The 18,962-nt window shown below is 45.8% G+C and overlaps 1 protein-coding gene across 1 annotated transcript in view; it reads right to left on the bottom strand.

Moving 5' to 3' along the window:
* The window catches only part of Trpm8 (transient receptor potential cation channel, subfamily M, member 8), a 67,808-nt gene extending 51,709 nt beyond the window's left edge, over positions 1–16,099 (bottom strand). The window contains exons 1-7 of the mRNA XM_013023086.1: positions 15,983–16,099; positions 13,684–13,757; positions 10,732–10,888; positions 9,628–9,805; positions 7,241–7,413; positions 1,328–1,502; positions 234–301 (exon numbers count right to left, since the gene is read on the bottom strand). Of these exons, the coding sequence (XP_012878540.1) occupies positions 234–301; positions 1,328–1,502; positions 7,241–7,413; positions 9,628–9,805; positions 10,732–10,888; positions 13,684–13,757; positions 15,983–16,099 (942 nt within the window). The remainder of the gene's footprint in view (positions 1–233; positions 302–1,327; positions 1,503–7,240; positions 7,414–9,627; positions 9,806–10,731; positions 10,889–13,683; positions 13,758–15,982) is intronic.
* Positions 16,100–18,962: the final 2,863 nt, after the last annotated feature.

Genomic DNA, 18,962 nt, shown 5'->3' with positions numbered 1-18,962 from the left:
TAGCCCATGAGATGCACAGGTGGAGGACAGCTCTTGTCTTTGACAGGCTCATCGTCAAGGCTGACACTAAACACACAGGCTATTTCTGTGGGCCTACATCCTCCTGCCCAAATTCTGAGCTGAAGCCCAGCCTGCAGTAAAGAAATGGGTCACTGCAGATTAGACAAACTCCAAAACCCTACGGATATCATCTTCTGTTAGCCAGTCTCCTCAAAAAGTAAACCAGGACTCACTTTCAAAGTCTCTCTTCCTCCTCCCTGGGCAAAACACACAATGGGGATCTTGCCACCATAGTTGGAATCTGTAAAACAAAAAGGATCCCATGGAAATAGCCACCCACCTGGTATAACAGGTATGCCCGGACCTTCTGTCCCATGAGGCCCACTGGACAGCTCCATAGCTCCTGGGCTTGACTTTGAAGCTCTCTACACAGCGCTCACAGTGAATAGGTCCGGGCACCAACCTAGTGCCCATCTGGCAGGGGTCACGCTGTGGTGTCACAAATATTTAAAAGGCTAAGCTCTTGGTTTGATTTACTTCTGCCAATATGCTGAAACCAGGCACAAGTTTATCCTTACAATAATTATTCTCTTATGCATTAACACAATCCTAGGCCTTCTTGAGGAGTTGGAAATTTGCATAACTAGGTGTTCTCCCAATGGAGTTCAGCACATTTGTAAATGTGTTTCTTCCTGTATGTTCCACTGGGGAAGAAAGGCCATGGAGAACACCTCCAGCAAGTCCCTGTGATAAGGTCAATCACTAAGTCCCAAGGGCAGCAGGACACAGCTTGGCCTCAGGAAGGCAAAGTGCATGTCACCTACAGCCACATGAAGCCTTCACTCACCTGCTGCAGTCTCCCCTGGAAACAATATTCTAGGCAGTTCTATTCCAAAGAAGCAGCTAAGATTCAAAACGTTCAGTGGCCTTCCAGTCGTTGCACTGGTGGATTGGGTTTTAGTCATTATTCGATCTTAGTTATTGGCACTGCTTTTTACAATTCCTACTTGCCATCACGGATTTCACTTGTTCTTACATGCTAAGGGGACAGACACACCACAGACTTCCCATATTACAGATGAGAAGGAAGCGTCTGTCATTCTCTTGCCCGTGCTGAAGGACATGTGTCCCAGGGACCCTGGCAGAAGCACTCCAAGGAAGCTGAAGAAAGAAGAAGGATGACAGCCCAAGCAGGACAGCTCCTCGGGAAGGACAGACAGCTCTTCTCTGGCAGGGAAGATACCTCATTGCACATCCTCGGCCTCAGGCAGGTGTGGGCGGTGCTGTGTTTACAGAGTGTCTCTTGCTCCTTTCCCTAAATACTGACCTTGGCTAGTGCGCTCCGAGATGTACTTCTCCAGCTGGTTGCGGAGCTTTGCCTCGATCGTGGGGTGCCCGTGGCAGCCGTTGTCCACAAGCAGCAAATGGGTATGGTTGTTATCCAAGATGTACAGAGGATCTCTCTTGAAGTCATCCATGATGTACTGAGCTGAAAAGTAGCCCTGAGAAGCACAGGAAGGTTTGTCTTAGGACATTTTTATGACCTCATGAAGGCAGCTCTTAGGGGATTTTAACTACCTTGCTGCTTCCTCCAGACTTTCTGTGTTCCGAAGGTCCCAGAGGACTCAGAGGCTTCCTGCTAAACCAATGAAGTGTCACAGAGTTGGGATCACTTGGCCATGCATATCTTATGGCCCAGGGACAGTGTAAGGTTTTGATCTCCCCCACCACCACCTAGCACTTGCGTATAAAGTCACTGAAATGGATAGCATTCAAGAAACTAGATGAGCCAGGTGCTGGTTGCTCACACCTGTAATCCTAGCTACTCAGGAGGCTGAAATCTGATCATCACAGTTCAAAGCCAGCCTGGGCAGGAAAGTCCATGAGACTCTTATTTCCAATTAACCATCAAAAAACCAGAAGTGGCGCTATGGCTCAAGGTGAGCTGAAGAGCCAAGGGACAGTGCCCAGGCCCAGAGTTCAAGCCAGAAAAAAAAGAAAGAAAAAAGTAGATGAGTGTGTGTACATGTGTGTGTGTGTGTGTGTGTGTGTGTGTGTGTGTGTGTGTGTGTGTTAATACATAGGTATTAGCTTATACACATACAGAATCTATCTGTCACATGTCAGAACCTGAGCCAGGGTCTAATCACTAGAAAATAGACCTCTGCACAGGAGAAGTGCATAGTTATAGTACCACAAATACAAGCAATTAAATGGTTACATGGTCCCAAACACACCAGGGAAGAAAAGCCCACTGCAGGAGCTTCAAGGAAGGAGTTCCTACCACAGGGGCTCCTGCCTCTTACACTTCAAAGCTGTTTAGCTTTTAACAGATCAGAGATTCTTTATTTTTTGCATTAAAAGTTATTTGGGGGAGAGTGGCTCATGATTCTAGTTCCAGCTACTTGGGAGGTAGAGATTGGGAGAATTGCAGTTTGTAAGCCAAAAAGAAATGAAGAAGAAAAAAAAGTTAGTGAGACTTCATCTCAATGAATAAACCAGTCATGACAGTATTTATCTATAATCCCAGCTACTCGAGAGGTTATAGGTGTTGGCCAGGCTGGCCCAGGCAAAACTATAAGAGTCAGAGGCCTGGCGCAAGTGGCAGAATGCCTGTTTAGAAAGCATGAGGCCTTGAGTTTAAAATCCACTACTACCAAGAAATCAACAAACAAAACAAGACACTTCCACAACTCAGAATCGAATGTGAGTTGGAATCAACAGGGAGAGAAAAGTTGTTGATTCTGCTAATGGCATAAATAAAATCGGAACAAAGGTATAAAGAAAGTTTAATTTTTAAACAATACAGTTGTATTCGCTAAGTGTTCTTGGCAAGATAAGAGGCTGTCACCAAGGGAATTCTGAGTACAACAGATGAGCTAATGTTGGCAAGATGTCTGCATGGAGGCGTGGGAGGGGGTATTCCACAAATGTCTGTGGGACAAAAAAAAAAAATCCCACCTCATCCACACTCTTCCAGAACATAGCCCTGACTCCACATCCTTAATCAGGACAGAATAACAAACTAAGATGTTACAACAGTGACTTTATTTCCAGGATCCATTGAAGATGTAATATGATTCTACTCAGTGACTTCACATTTTTGTTGTTATTGCTTTGTCCCTGTGATTGTATCTGAAAATGGTATTCTGAAGTCTGAGTGGAAAAACCATGATAACATTACAAATCAGCTGGCTGTGTAGGATCCTTGGCTCCACCCAGAAAGGGGTTGTGGGTAGAGGATGAGAGGCTCTTCAGTCCAGCACAAGCCATTAGGAACGGGCTGGCCGGGACAGTCCTCCTGAAGCTGGCTTCTGCTTGGCAGAAAGCAGCTGGGATTACAATGTAGTTTCCTTGAGTTTTCCATGGAGTTTTCTAAGAAGCTAGCCCGGCATGAGGGCAGGAGGGCTGGCTGCATGTCAACTTTATTCAACCAGCTAGGGTACCTGAGAGGGTGTCCAACGTGCAATTACAGAGTCAAATCACTCTAGCCCGTTTTAGTTTATTTAAAATAAAAGTAAAACTAAAAAGAAGTGTTTTTAACAGAGGCTGATCATGAACATTAACAGTGGTTTAACGATTTCACAGTGCTTTAACAACACTTAAACCTCCTCCTCAAGTGCTCCAGGGAGAACAGGCTCTCGCTAATCTCTCAACAACAAATAGCCTAGAAAAGTTTGCAAAACAAGAATAATGAGTAGAGCCCCAGGCTACTTTTTTAAATGCATATCTAATACCACAATCATTTTTAAATTACAGTACTGATACTAGGGGAAAAAATATGATGGGAAATGAGAGAAAATTCTGAAAGCGTTCCTAAAAGCAGGGTAAATTTCAGTGTTGTGAACAGGGCATTATTTCAGTCTTGGTGATGTTACAGCCTTCCAGCTTCATCTGCCCGTGGTAGGGTTTGCTAAGAAGCCTTGAGTAGAAACCACGCAAAAAGAGAGGCCCAACAAAATTATTACGAACCGCTGGTCTCCACAAAAGACCAAACACTGTCATTCAAAGACACAGTAAAGAAGCCAGGAAGACAACCACAAAATGATATGAGTTTGCCATGAAACTGTATTAAGTCACTGGAGATGGTCATTAGCAGACATATAAAAGGAATAGAAACCAGCACTATAATTGAGGAACTGAAAAACAATACATGTTTACTATAGAAATGAAATGTGCAGAAAGAGGAGCGTTAACATTATGCTTAATGCTATGACTCAGTGATAGCATCAAGATTTTAAGAACAGTTCTTTTCTACATGTGTCACATGATTTTATACTTAAAATTAAAAATATTTCCCATACTATTGAAACATCTTTGGAAAGATCTTGATAACGCTGTAATTTTCCTTCATATAGCAATATAATATTCCTGAAGGTATCCTTAATAAGTGTTACTAGATGACAAATACCTATTAATAAATATCTATAGTAGGCATTACTAGATATTTAGGTCTTGTAAGAATGCTAAGTACTTGAATGAATAGCTTTGTCCAAACATTAAATTCTCTAGTGACTGCTAGAAGAATAATTTTATGCTCTTTATATGTATTTTTAGATATTTTTCTAGAAAGAAAACAAAAATTTGCTTTTTCTTCAGGAATCTGCAATGATCCCATACTTTTGTGTGTAATAGAAAGCTATAAAGTCAAAAATGACTAGACCACTTTTATGTTTTACTGGCTAGGTGAAATCATCTAACTCAGGAGCAATTTAGAGAATAACTTTTAGTTATTATCATCATTGACAATTTCTCTATTCATATTTTCTAGTTCTTGAATCAACTTTGGAGAAGTTTAGCTTTATAGAAAAATTTTACTTTTCATGAGAGTTTCAGAATTCTTGGTATGTCATGATATGTCACATCCTCAGAGTATTTTTTCAGTATTACATTTAATTTCTCAGGTCTATGTATTCCTTAATTTGTTAAAGATATTTCAAAGAACAAAACGGTAATTTCTATAGTCTTTTCTGGTTGAACATTTTTTCCTGCTTTCATTGAGTTGTGCCAGTGGCATTACTTTCTAAATTAATTTATTTGGAAATTACAGTGTCCAAAGGACCATGAGACATGACTGCCACTGACTACATTGTGAGTTCAGGGATTTTCTTAATTCTCCGTGCCTCAGTTTCCTCAACTCTAATGAGAATATAATTGCAGTACCTACCTGATGGGTTGTTGTGAAGATGAAATGAATCAGTGTGTATGAAACACTTTAAATAGAACCTGTTGTGTAGTATTGTCAAATAAGCTTCGGCTCCTATAATGAGGATTATGAACTATTTATTTTTTACTAATGAAGATTATAGGGCACGAATTTCATTCCTGAGTGTAGCTTTGTCCACACTGGAAAACTGATAACTCTGTTCTCATTAGCAATGCTTTCTAAGTGCTTTCTAAGCAACACCATATTCTTGAAATTGTGCTACTGACCTAACATTTATTTGCCACATGGTTAGTTGGTCCTTTCTTAATTTCCAGGGGGTTAGCACTTTCTGTTATGAATTTTACATATTTATTCTGAATTTTACTTACAAAGAATAAGTACTCAGGAAAATATTGCTACAATTCAAGGTTTTACTGTGTACATGTGTGTGTATGTGTGTGTGTGTGTGTGTATGTGTGTGTGTGTGTGTACATGTGTGTGTGTGTGTGTGTGTACATGTGTGTGTGTGTGTGTGTGCGCACGGGCACATGTGTGCATACGTGCTAGTTCTAGGGCTTGAACTCAGGTCCTGGGTATTATCCTTGAGCTTTTATTTGCTCAAGTCTAGTTCTCTCCACTTCTGTCTTTTTGCTGGTTAACTGGAGATAAGAGTGTCATAGACTTTCCTGCCTGGGCTGACTTTACACTGTGATTCTCAGCTCTCAGCCTCTTGAGATCTCAGCTAGGGTTACAGGTATGAGCCGCTGGAGCCAGCGTCAAGAAAGTTTTACTTTATGGTTTTGTGGTGTATCTGCCATAATGAAATGAACTCTAAACTGACTCCATATTTGGTTTTTGTTTTTGTTTTTATTTTTTTGGTCGGTCCTGGGGCTTGAACTCTGGGCCTGGGTGTTGTCCCTCAGCTCTTCAGCTCAAGGCAAGCACTCTACCACTTGAGCCACAGCGCCACTTCCTGACTCCATATTTGTAACAAACAAGGCCAATAGTGAAAGCAATGCTGGGTGGTATTCTACCCTGCCCAGCCTGCCACTGCCCTCCACATCCTGATTCAGGTCACTCACCTCTGAAGTTAGCATTTGATATGCGACCACTTTGCCATTCTTTATCAAGCACTTGATAATAGTAATAAAATCACAATTCGATAAAACTATCCCATCATAACACAAAGTTATTTTTTAACTCAGAGAAATGAACAGACTCATGAGGAAGCCCCCGTGTGGCTCCTGAAGGCCAGTCTCCTCTCTCCTCATCGTCCTGCCTCTTTGAAGCCATCAAGAAATGCCTTCTACTCTCTGTTTCCCCTTAGAAGTCTCAAACACGGTACCATAGACAAGAAAATAAAATTTAAAGCCGCCATAACAAACCTCACACTCCTTAAAATTTACTGTCTAGACATTTATGGAGCCCAGACAGAAGGAAGTGTAGGTTACATTTGGATTTCTCAACATCCAGATTTCCTGAGCCAAGTCTTCTGAGCAGAGAACACTTGTTGTTTTCTACCTTGTAATTTTATTTTTTATGCATTTATTTAGAGCCAGTACTGGGGCTTGAACTCAAGGGCCTTACTCTCTTAGTTAGCTTTTTTACTCACAGCTGGTTGCTCTACCACTTGAGCCATGCCTCCCCTTCTACCTTGTATTTTAAACATGAAATACACATTCATTGCTATATACGTTCACAGGAAATGTTCAGTGGGGTGGACCTCACAGCCTTCCTAATCCCAAACAACAAACAATAAGTAGCCATCAATCTGAATTGCAATGAGCGAGGTACAGCAATAAAGGATGACCCCAGCATCTCAATTCTTCCAGGATACATTCAGGTTATGATTACAAAGAATGAAGAACCTGGACGTAACATGAGATTGCTGGAAACAGATGTTAATGCAGAAAACGCATCTATCACTAGCCCCTTCCTTAAGAGTTTTGAGTACCTAGTTGTCAGTGCCTGAGCTCCAAAAGCTGTTGTTGAATGGCAGGCTTCACCAGGAGCTGGCTACATCACAGAGCCCTCCCCCTGCCTTGGTCTTTCTCCCATAAGCCCTGGCAGGTCTCCTTCCCCTGTCTCCCGTACCTCATCATCGCAATTCCTGATGAGCGTGTCACGGTTGGAGACCATGCCCCAAGCTGCGATGCCGATGGCTGTGATATTCTCTTCCGAATTCCTGCTGATGGTGTTGTCTCTCACTACCTCCCCGATGTACTTCATCAGGCCATAGTGAGTACCTCCAGTGAGGATCCAGGCACCTTGGGTGAACAGAGAACGCCAGTGGGTGAGGAGTCAGATTTCCATCCTGTGCTTACAGATTCCTAGAGAAGCCCTGCTGTCTGTGAGCCTCAGGACACACTGCATGGGCTGCCACACTGTGGGATAGTCTCACCCACCACTGCAAGGCAAGGAAGGTCCTCAGTGTCCAGCAATGAGCATGACAGAAAACACCGGCCCCAGACCCCAGTCTAGACCTCAGCTTCTTGAGGGGGTGAGACCAGCAAATCTCTTCAACACTCAGTGTCTAAGGGAGTCGTTGTAAGGACAGTGAACACCTGACCACGAGAGCCGGTCAGTGCAGCTCCAACAGTGGTCCACTGACTCCACGTCAGTCAGGGAAGAGTGAATGATCCTCAAATGGCCCTGCTGCCAGTAATTTTGTTTTGCTTTATTATTGCATTAAATGTTCAGGCTTTTTAAGGATTTGTATTTGGCAATATTCTCGGTGCAAAAAAGGATTTTAGGCTTTTGGCCATTTGCACAAAATCAAAGTACTATAATATCTGAAATCATATTATTTAGCATAGACTCTACTGTGACATATTGCCCATGCAAGAACTATCACGATTGTCTTCAGACATAAAGGAGAAGCTTAGTGAGCACCTTCATCAAAGATCTTCCAGTAATTAAGATGAACTGCAAAAAAGACCCTTGGAAATTTCATGCCCACTTCCTCCAGCCAGTTTTCACAAGGTCTACATCTCTCCCATCCCTCCCCCTTTAAAATGAGGGAACCAGAAGTGACTAACACCAAAAACTAGGAGACAAGTACCTTCATGATCTGGTCCAAGGCCCTGAGTTTAAGCCTCAGTATTAACAGTATGCACACACATGGATGTGCACCATGGACACACACTTTTGGGCAATCTAAATGAAACTTTCCTCACTGATATAAGTAGAAGAAGGGAGCATTCTTCCTGGCCAGTGACTTTGTTGTTTCCTTCTGCTAGCATGGAAGACAATTCTGTGCACAAAATAGGCACTTAGTACATACTGTTGAATGAATGACTACCAGGTGTTCAGGATTTAGCAGTGAGGAACAAAATTATGCCATTTCTTAAAATAACTACCCACAGTAACCCCTCCTCCGGTTGAATAAGAAGCTGAAAATAGTGCAGGAGAGGAAGGTTCAGTGTCTTCTACATCGTAAACAAGATGTTTCCTTTCTTCTGTCAGTCAACTCATCTTTGTAAAAGGAAGTTTCCACAACTCAGATGAATGGAATCTAATTATGAGAAAACACTAGTCAAGCCTAAATTGAAGGACAATCTACCAAGCTGCTGACATTTGCTCTTTATGCAGTGATGGAGGCAAGAAAAGGCTAAGATCCTGTGCTGAGGGGAAACACACACACACACACACACACACATATGGCAAATGGGTTTGGAATCCAAATGCAGAAAAATGAATTTGCTCTAAAGAAAATTGGGTTAAGTGCCTCAGGCTGGAAACTTTTGCTAGGAAGTATAAAAATAATCTGCTCTTAGGAGAAGCACACTGACAAACCTGGGTGACAGGGTACCTACGACTTATTCTCAAAACCTATAATCCTTAGATATTTATGAAACAAGAAAGACAAATATTAAGTCTGGGAGAAACACACATTATCTATTATTCCTACCCCTACCCCGTCAGTACACTTGGAAATTTTCTAAATAAAAATGTTAAGAATAAAAAAGCTAAGCTGCCTATTTCAAATCATCAATAAAGGCTTTTATCTCAGTCACTCCAATGGTTCCTATGCTCTGTCTTGAATATATATCTATGTATGTATATATGTCAGTGATATTAAAAAGTAACAGTCCAATAAAATTTTCCATTTCGACTCAGCAGAATGCTTCTGAGTAAATTTTATGTGTGTAAATAAATGAACATCGTAAACCTTAGCAACTTGCTTAAAAGTGAAAATAAAATGACCTAAAGCAGCCCCTGAATGCTGACATGAAGAGCTACTTTAAAAAACCATCTTTCCAGACCGCTTTGACTGTCCAAGCGTTTAAGGCTATTTGAGACCATAAAAGAACAGACAATGTCACACGGTTCTAGAAGGACCCTGACCCGCAGTTGGGAAATCTGTGGGAATTCTGCCTCCAGCCCCACAGAAGCCAAGTTGTACCGCGCAGGCGCGGAGCTGTGCTGCGCAGGCGCCTGGTAGGCGCGCAGCTGTATCACTGTACTGCGCAGGCGCACACCTTTGGACTGGGCAATGTAGATCAGCCGGCTGAAGATCTTGCGCATGCGCGGCTTCAGGGCGAAGTTCTTGGCGCCTCCGGTCACGGAAATGACCAAGTTGGGTGTTTTGAGGTGCCAGTGCTGGGTCAGCAGCTCGTAGAGGGTTTCTGCGTCTGTGTCGCAGGACAAACGGATGTACTGTCGGGGGGATGGGGACAACGTTAGGACCCTGTTGGGAGACCCATGGGAGCAGGGCAGGGCCCTGCCGAGGAGGGCGGAGCACCGGGCGGGATGACCCGGGCCAGGGAGCTGGGCAGGGCGGAGCACCGGGCGGGATGACCCCGGCCAGGGAGCTGGGCAGGGCGGAGCACCGGGCGGGATGACCCGGGCCAGGGAGCTGGGCTGGGCGGAGCACCGGGCGGGATGACCCCGGCCAGGGAGCTGGGCAGGGCGGAGCACCGGGCGGGATGACCCCGGCCAGGGAGCTGGGGGGCCCCTGCCGCCCCGGGGGGTCGGGGGCGTCCGGAAGGACATGGCTTTACTTTCAGGTGCCTGCCTCCCCCCGCAGCAGAGCTGGGCCAAGGCAGGAGGCAAAAAATGGCGCTGCCCCCATGGCGGGGCAGAGGCCTGCGGAGAGCCGGCCCTGGGCGGCCCTGGGATGACCGGGACGCCGCCCGGGGATGAGCCAGGCCTGCTTCCCACCCGCCCAGCTGTCCCTGAGACAGAGCATCAGAAGGCTTGGGGAGGCTCAGGTTCTGATCATCGCACGCCTCCCGCACAGCTTGCAGGGTACCTTGTTCGGGGCTGTGTGTGTTATCAGGAACACCACACACCACAGAACGGAAGAGTCCACCGGGCCTCTTGTAGTAGTGAGATTCAACATGGATACTACAGGGACCCCAGGGGTAATCCTGCCCTTACCTATTGGGTTTTTCCAGTTGAACGGCACAACCTAGTCACTAACTTCCCACTTGGACAAGATTTCTCTTCATCTGCAACCATTTCTGGTAGCTGCCTCCCATCTCTCCCACCCCCACCCTAATAGACAACATAAAGGTAACTCAAAGGAGTCCAAGTTGTGTTTTAACAAATAAAGGACCCAAGTTTAAAAAAAAATCATTTACCTTTCCTTTCTTTCCCAGTGTCTCAAACTGAATATCGCCAAAGGCATCTGTTGGAAACTCCTTGGTGTGTTTCTTGTAATTCCATTTATCGTTGTCGTTAATCTGGGTGCCTTCCACGTGTTGGCTTTGGGTATAGCCACATTTGCACACATTCTCCCTGAGCCAGACAATAGTGACAGGAAGGAACAGATTTCACTCAAATTGCTTAAATAGGTTATCACATTTCTTGGAATATGATAACTTACATAAACACATTAAATTCTACTTCCATGTCTTGTTTTCATATTTATCTTCCTCATCTCACTAGGTTGTCTAGAAACTACTGTGGTGTTTTATTCCTGAATCTGCACATCCATAAGCTGATGGTGTGCTGGGGGCAGGCAGAGGAAGAAAGGAAAACCCTCTCTTTTCAAAGTCCATAGTCTGTTCTGGGACTGGAATTCAGAAGTCTGGGAACCATGTAGCTAGCTTCTCACATAGGCCCTAACACACAGGGTCCCTATGACTGGCCCCAGTCCCATTCCTTCTGTTTCCCAGGTAGTAAGGCCCTTCCAAAGATTGATGAGCAAATTTCCTGTGAGCTCTACTCACAGGAGAGACACAGACCCTTGGGCAGAAGTCCAGAGTGTTACAGAATTTCAAGAGACCATCCTTTTCTCTACTGGACATTAGCTATTTGGGAGACTTTCAGTGATCTGAACTATACAAGGACAAAGTGTTACAATAAATCACCACTAGTTCTTCCCATTAAAAACACAATAGAACTGAATGTAATTGCCCATTAGATGACACACAGGAATGAAGGGAAATTGGAAGGACATTAAAAAAAAACTATGTTGTAAATGGTAAATAAATCCACTTCCTCTCTCCCTTCCACAACACACTGTAGTCATTCAACAAATATTGATGGAAAATCCACTCTGACACCTAGCATGAGCTCTACAACAGCCCAAGACAAGCCAGATACGACTCCTGCTCTCAAGTTTCTCCGCCTCTCCTGGGAACAGGGAAGTGTAAACCTGGCAAAGAGCATTGAGGAACAGACAAGACACCTTTATTTGTCTGACATGATCCCTGTCCTCTCAGGCTGGCTGTGAGGATAGGAAATGGTGTAGTGTCCAGGGGACCTGGTGCATAGTGACCTTCAGCTGATGGTGGTACGTGAACATCAAACCAAAAAGAAGCAAATGTGCAATAAACAATGATAATAACAGTAACAACAACAAATAATAATCTACAAAGTCATTCCAGGATCATTTGTTCCAGAACCAGCTGGTTCTCTAGATATGAGCAATAGCAACAACAACAACAAAAGATGGGGCCTCTGCCTGCAACAGACCACAGAGCTCAGCCCAATTCACACCCCCGCCCCACTGCCGCCTGCTTACGCTGCACACCCTTAGACATTCCATTGATGACCCTAAAGTCTCTCTACATGCGGAGCCAAATAAAGATGGAGATGCTGAAGAAATCTTAAGTGTTCATCTGGCTGAACTCTCTACATCCCCTGTCTCACTGTCTCTGGCATATAAGGACATTCAAAAAATATCCTCTGAAGCTGGGTGCCGGTGGCTCTCCTGTAATCCTAACTACTCAGGAGGCTGAGATCTGAGGATCATGGTTCAAAACCAGCCCAGGCAGGAAAATCCATGAGACTCTTATCTCTAATTAACCACCAAAAAACCAGAAGTGGCTCAGGGGCTCAAGTGATAAAAGCACTAGCCTTGAGCTACAGAGCTCAGGGACAGAGCCCAGGCCCAGAGTTCAAACCCCATGACCGACCAAAAAAAAAAAGCCACTCAACAAAGAGTATTTATAGTATTAGAAATCAAGTGTATAAAGTCCTACTATATAGCAGATGCTCAGAAAATATGAGCTGGATAAACCAATAAATTGTGTTTTTGTGAGTCAAATGGATAGATGAACAGAAAAATATTTCCATGAAATGTTCAGGGATGAAGGATCTGACTCACACAGTTCATGCCCCATCAACATGGCCCATGACAGATGGAGAGCTGTGACTTTTTCTAATATTCATTGTCTAGCTCACACTGAGTTAAGAAACATCTGTTGAGAACCTTGGAAGCTCTTGAGAATTGCAGTAGGTATTTTATGTGCTGCTTCATTAGCCCATCCTTAACCCAGAAGGCATATTTTTGCTACGTTTTTAGGACAAGAAAATTCAATTCAGGAAAAGGAATAACTGGTTCAAGGTCATTCAGCAAGGAGACAGCCCCGGCATGGCTGGAATCAGAGCTGGTTCTAAAGCTCCTTTCCATTCTGCAATCCCTGCTCTCTTCACTCCCTGGATGCAACAGAAGCTCAACCCTTTAAACAGTACTGCAGCAACTTCCAGTCCCTTCCTACAGACACGCTTTTCTTCATCACCCACACGGAATAAAGAGATAAGACAGAGGATTGTAAGAAGACCAGGAGCCAGCATTATTTTGACTCCACCCAGGTCCGTCTTCTACAAGAACAGCCAGCAGGATCCACTCACTCACCCAGTCATTTTGTTGAGTATCTCCTGTGTGTCAGATGTGTAACCCAAACTCCATGTTCCCACACAAGACACACAGCCAATGAATGGCCAATTAAAAGAGAAGGCCCAAAGACCCAGCGAGGAAGAAGAGGCCCAGAAGAGCCAGTGATTTGCTTATGTGCCACGTGCTTGGCATTGCCTAGCTACTACTAGAAAGCTTCATTCATTACTAAAGTCATCAAGCCAGCGCCCAGACTGATGGACTGACGGCTGAACCAACTCTGCCATATTGCCAGAGCTAAAAGTATACAGGAAATGACATAGCCAGGGAACAATGACCAGCCATTTGCCAAGTCTGTCTGGATGACATACCATTTCTGGGAAGGATGACAACAGCTTTCATAATGAGCATGTCTATGTGTCACAATGATGACTTATGTTTAAACGCAAAAGCCAAAACGGTAGCTTACGTGGCCTTGGAATCTTTGGTGAAGAAGACACATTCCCGTTTCTTAAAATTTGCTTGAATGAAATTGACCAAGTCCTTTGGGGAGAGAGCATGGTAACACATTACTCGCTTATTCTCATCTCCTGTTGATTTCAGGAAACAGCTAGTATATCCTAACCCTGCTTCAAAGGTTGACGTTATTTAGTGGTGCTCATAACATCCTGCACCTCTTTATACCTTTAGTGTACATGACTTTTTAAAAGAGGTATACATTTAAATTGCATAACTAAGTGCGAGTTTATGCAAGAGCTACATAGAGTTATCTTGTTCATCAATGGCATTACACACATGCATTTTTCTGACTCTCAATCCAACAGGGAGAAGATAGATGTCAGAGAATATAACACACTATTTGTATATTTTTATAATTATAAGACATTACAAAGACACTTTTCATAATTGCATTCATCTCATCAACAGCAAAGTAGTTGGGCACCTCTAGGAACTTACTTTGATGATCGAAGCCTTTCTAAACCACAAACTGCCCTTAAATAAGGAGATGTCTCCAGAGCCCTTGCCATCCATACACGGCAGGCTGTCCAAGGCCTGACCTAGGCTGTGTTGTGCTTCCATTCTGTAAATCCAGTGGCTGGGGCTTTGTTTGGTTTGGTTGCTTTTGCATCCTTGGTTTTTTGTCTGTTTGTTTGTTTGTTTTTGTCGGTTATGTGGCCTGAACTCTGGGCCTGGGCACTGTCCCTCAGCTCTTCAGCTCAAGGCTAGCGCTCTACCACTTAAGCCACAGGGCCACTTCTGGCTTTTTCTGCTGAGGTGCTGAGGAATCAAACCCAGGGCCTCATGCATGCAAGGCAAGCACTATACCATTGAGCCACCTTCCCAGCCCGCTTCCTTGGCTTTTAAAAACGTGGATTTTAGCTTATTTATGAAGAACCATGCCATTAACTACGTGGAATCCTAAGAAAGGCCATTTCTTTACAAAGCTGTACAGTGCCAGCCTTTGGGCCTCTGCTAGAAAAGTAGAATCAAGCCTCGGACAATGGCTGCTTAACTGTCTCCTCTAGTATTCTAGACATCCTACAGTGCTGTCATGTCTGTGGGACAATGTGCACCCCTGCTCCGTGGCCCACAGCAGTTCCCCTGCTCTGCCACAGCTGCATTTAATGAGCTACTGTGCAGGGGCATCTTTCCAGATTGGGAGAGCTGATTTTTAAAATGGGACCAAGTACAACAATAAGAGAATTCTGCTGTTCTCTTGGGAGCCGTTTTTACCTGATAATGTGTGTGTGTGTGTGTGTGTGTGTGTGTGTGTGTGTGCGCACGCGCACACACATGCGTGTGAGCTTCTTACAGTTCAGTGGTATAGCACAAAGTAACCCACCAATCAGATCAAAATTCTGACATGGTCAGCACTAACCTCTGCACGCTGCATTCCAGCTCCTTCCCCAGCCTTCCCGTTCTTTGCAAAGCTAGCTGTTTTCCTGACTCTGTGTGTGTGCGTGCATGTGCGTGCGTGCATGTGCATGATTTCTGAGGCTTGAACTCAGAGCTGTCCCTGAGCTTCTTTGTACACAAGGCTAGTGCTCTACCACTTGAGCCACAGTTCCACTTCAGGCAATATTTTTTACTAGTTTATTGGAGGTAGGAGCCTCATGGACTTTCCTACCCAGGCTGGCTTTGAACCATGATCCTCAGGTCTCAGCCTCCTGAGTAGCTAGGATCACATGAGCCACCAGTGTTTAGCAGCTTTCCTGACTTTTAACCCTATAGTCAGAGAGACCCGGATGTCACTCTGAAGCATTGTCTTGATTCCATGACTAGTGATTCAATTCTCTGAAACGTTATCAGCAAAGGAATGAGATAAGGACTTATTAAGAAACAGAAATGAGGGGCTGGGAAGGTGGCTCACTGGTAGAGCGCTTGCCTTGCATGCATGAGGCCCTGAGTTCGATTTCTCAGCACCACATAAGCAGAAAAAGCCAGAAGTGGCGCTGTAGCTCAAGTGGTAGAGCACTAGCCTTGAGCTGAAGAGCTGAGGGACAGCACCCAGGCCCAAAGTGCAGGCCCCACAACCAACAAAAAAAGAAAAAGAAAAGAAAAGAAACAGAAATGAAGTGCCTGCCATAGAAATGCTTGGACACAACATGGAAATGGAAGGATTCTTTGTTGGACAAAAACAAAAGCCACAAAACAAAATGCTATGCAGAATAAGGAGGCATTAGCTTTTCAAAGAAGGCAGATGGGCCAGAAAAAAATTATCCTAACTGCAAAGTGTCTGTGTCCAGCGACAGACACGCTCGACTTACACTCTCATTGTAGGACACGTCTGTGCTCCGAGATACGCTGGAGTAGAGAGTCCGCGTGCTGCCCAATGCGCCGTTCCTCCGGCTCCTCATGCTGAGCCTGGCTCCCTCGAAAGACATCTTGTCTGAGAAAGGAAGTGTGTGTTAGAACCAGCAAAGGGGCGCCCCTCAATGCTCAGCCCCATGCCCCTCCCCAACCTCTCCTCCCTGCCAAGCACAGCATCCTCCGGGGTGACTGCACCCCTGCCCCTGGATCTCTTCTGCCACAGGAACTCATGGCACTTTGTGTTAAGAAAATGGAGGAGAAAGGAAGGAGACAGGCCGGACTTGATCTTCCACAGACAGTGACTGTTTATTGAGATAGAGCCTTCCCATGGGCTTGGAGACTGTGTGTAGAGCTGGGACAGGAGCTGGGTCTATAGGAGGTCTGAGCGAGGAGGCAGAGGCTAATGAAGAAGCCACTATGTCAAGGGAAATGGGGGGGGGGTTTCAGTTGGGCCCAAGATGGAATGTTTACAGCCGCTTAGAGAGATCGCCCTGCTGGAGTCGGGCAGTCTGCACTCCTCTTTGCTGGCTTGCCTGGTATCTGTATGCACCTGGGAAACAGGGTGGGAGTCAATCCTTCACTTCGGTGTTCAGCTTTTCTTCCCTGGCCCCTCCCAGCTGGATGCGGCCACCCCCCCCACACGGCCCGGTTCACAGGGCCAGAGGATAACTGAGAGCTCCACGAGCAGACTGTGCCTCCTGTCTGGGGGTCCCGTCGGCTTCGCACTGAGCCCAGGAACTGGGAAGAGCTAGTGTCCCATATTGAACGGAAATCCTGGCAGGAGAGAAAGAGGAAGCTTAGCTCTGACCCAGTGGAGCCAAGGGGGAAAGCAGCCTTGAATGCTGGCAACTCTACAGCAGGTGTGCGGGTCAGGGAGCTGTCAGCAGAGCCACCTGCCAGGGACCAAAGAGATGGAGATGTCCCCGCCCATCGTCGCCCCCCTCGCTCCACCATGCTCCCTTCCCCTCCTGTCTCCCAGACTCAGAGACTCTGCAACTGCCCACAATTTCCATCCAGGCCTTTCCTCGGTCTGAGACTCACCTCCCCCTCCTCCTCCATCACCCCCTCCACATTTCCCATCGGTAGCCCTACCAGAGAACCATCCCAGACCAACCCCAAACCACCCCCCCCAGCTCCGTCTGGAGCTCTGTTCCCCAGACCCCTCTCCATCCGTCACCTCCCAGGCTCTGGGTGCACAGTCTTTCTTCGGGGAGACACGTCACCATGCCCAGGCTTCTACCCTGTACCATGCTGTTCCTGTCAGCCCTTGTTTAATGAGCTGCCTGGCCTCTGGGAGCGTGCTGCGTGCAAGCCTGTGTCTGTCTTGCTCTCTGCTGGGCAGAGAGGGCCTGGAACAGATGAAATCCATAGGCACATCTACTGGGTAAGTCATTCGTGGGACTCTACACTCCCACTCCCATCCCCCACCACAAACTCTCCTTCCATTTGGAAACCATTTCCACATTGCTTCCTGTGGCTTCTGACGCAGAACTCAATCCCAGGGCAGCTCAGTCCCCGCCAGGCTCTGCTGCTGAGCGCTCAGCCCACACCCCAGCCCTCCATCCAGACCAAGCTCCCCCGGCCGGCTCCAAACGCCCCTGCGCCACGGCGTCTGGACATCTAGTTAGAAGCCGCCCAGAAGGAGCAGCCCAAACTGTTTAAAGCCGTGCGTGCTTCTTTTACTTCTCTCCCAGGGCATTTCAAAGAGATGCCTGGAGTATTAATTGGTACTTTACATACATTATGGTAAAACCACAGATCAATCTTGCACGGTATTCACCATGACTGCCATACAGCAAATTGCTTCTAAGTAGAGCCCCGGCGGCCAGAGAGTGATTTCATCGCCTCACACTGAACTCTGCCTTTGCCTTTGCCTTGCAAAGGAAAAAAGTGTGCTTTTGCTTTGGAATCACATTTCCACCAAATGAGGAATGGAAAAGCCATGGAAGATACATGGACAGCAGCCCTGTGCCGACATTTCAAGGCTTCCTAAAGGAAGGTTTTCGTTTCTAATCCATTCTCTGAGGCCAGCTGCTTTTCCAGAGCCCTAACATTCATTTAGACACCTTCTACAGCATTTACTGCAGGCAGACAGGGCTGTGTGTGTGTGTGTGTGTGTGTGTGTGTGTGTGCTGGGGCTTAAGCTCAGGGCCAGCATGCTCTCCCTTAGAGCTTTTTCACTCATGGCACTCTACCACATGGGCCAGGCCTCCTCTTCCAGCTTCTTTTTGCTAGCTACGTGGAGCTAAGAGTCTCACAAACTTTTCTGCTCAGGCTGGCTTCCACCCTCAATCCTCACATCTCAGCCTCCTGAGTAGCTAGGACTATAGGTGTGAGCTACCAGCACCCAGCTGGGTTTAGGATGCTCTAGACACATTCCTTCAACATTTAAGATTCTGGTGTAAAAGAAGCTGGACTTTTGGAAGACGAAATTGAAGACCCAAGGGAAAATATTCTCACTGCAGAGTGAGAAGAGAAGATCCTGAGGAAAGCCTCGGGAAAGGGTGGGTACCCTCAAGGGAGAGGGGAACGGAAAACCCTGGCTGGAAAAAGGAGAAACAGTCAGAGCACACGTTCAGTGTCACGGAAAGAAAAGCAGCATGCCTCCCAGTGTGTGGTCCCTAACCCTCTTGGAAAATGGAAGAGTTCTTGGCTTAGAATCCAAACCCAGCAGACAGCGAAGTGCAAATCTGAACATTAAAAGCACTAACCTCACTTGTAATCAAAATGGCAAGAGTTCCACAGGGAATCACCAAAAGGGAGGATTCCAGTGAGAGGACTGGACATCTGGAAGAGGCTGGCGGGACATCCAAGGAAGTTGTGGGGATGGGGGAAACAATTGCTTTAGTTCTGCAAAACCGTTTGGCAACCAAGTAGCAAGCAAGCTAGGCTCTAGTGACTCACGTGAATAATCCTAGCTACAGGAGGCTGATCTGA

The sequence above is a fragment of the Dipodomys ordii genome, unplaced genomic scaffold (assembly GCF_000151885.1).
Source record: "Dipodomys ordii isolate 6190 unplaced genomic scaffold, Dord_2.0 Scaffold1, whole genome shotgun sequence".
NCBI classification, from domain to species: domain Eukaryota; kingdom Metazoa; phylum Chordata; class Mammalia; order Rodentia; family Heteromyidae; genus Dipodomys; species Dipodomys ordii.
This window is presented reverse-complemented; position numbering and strand designations above follow the sequence as displayed.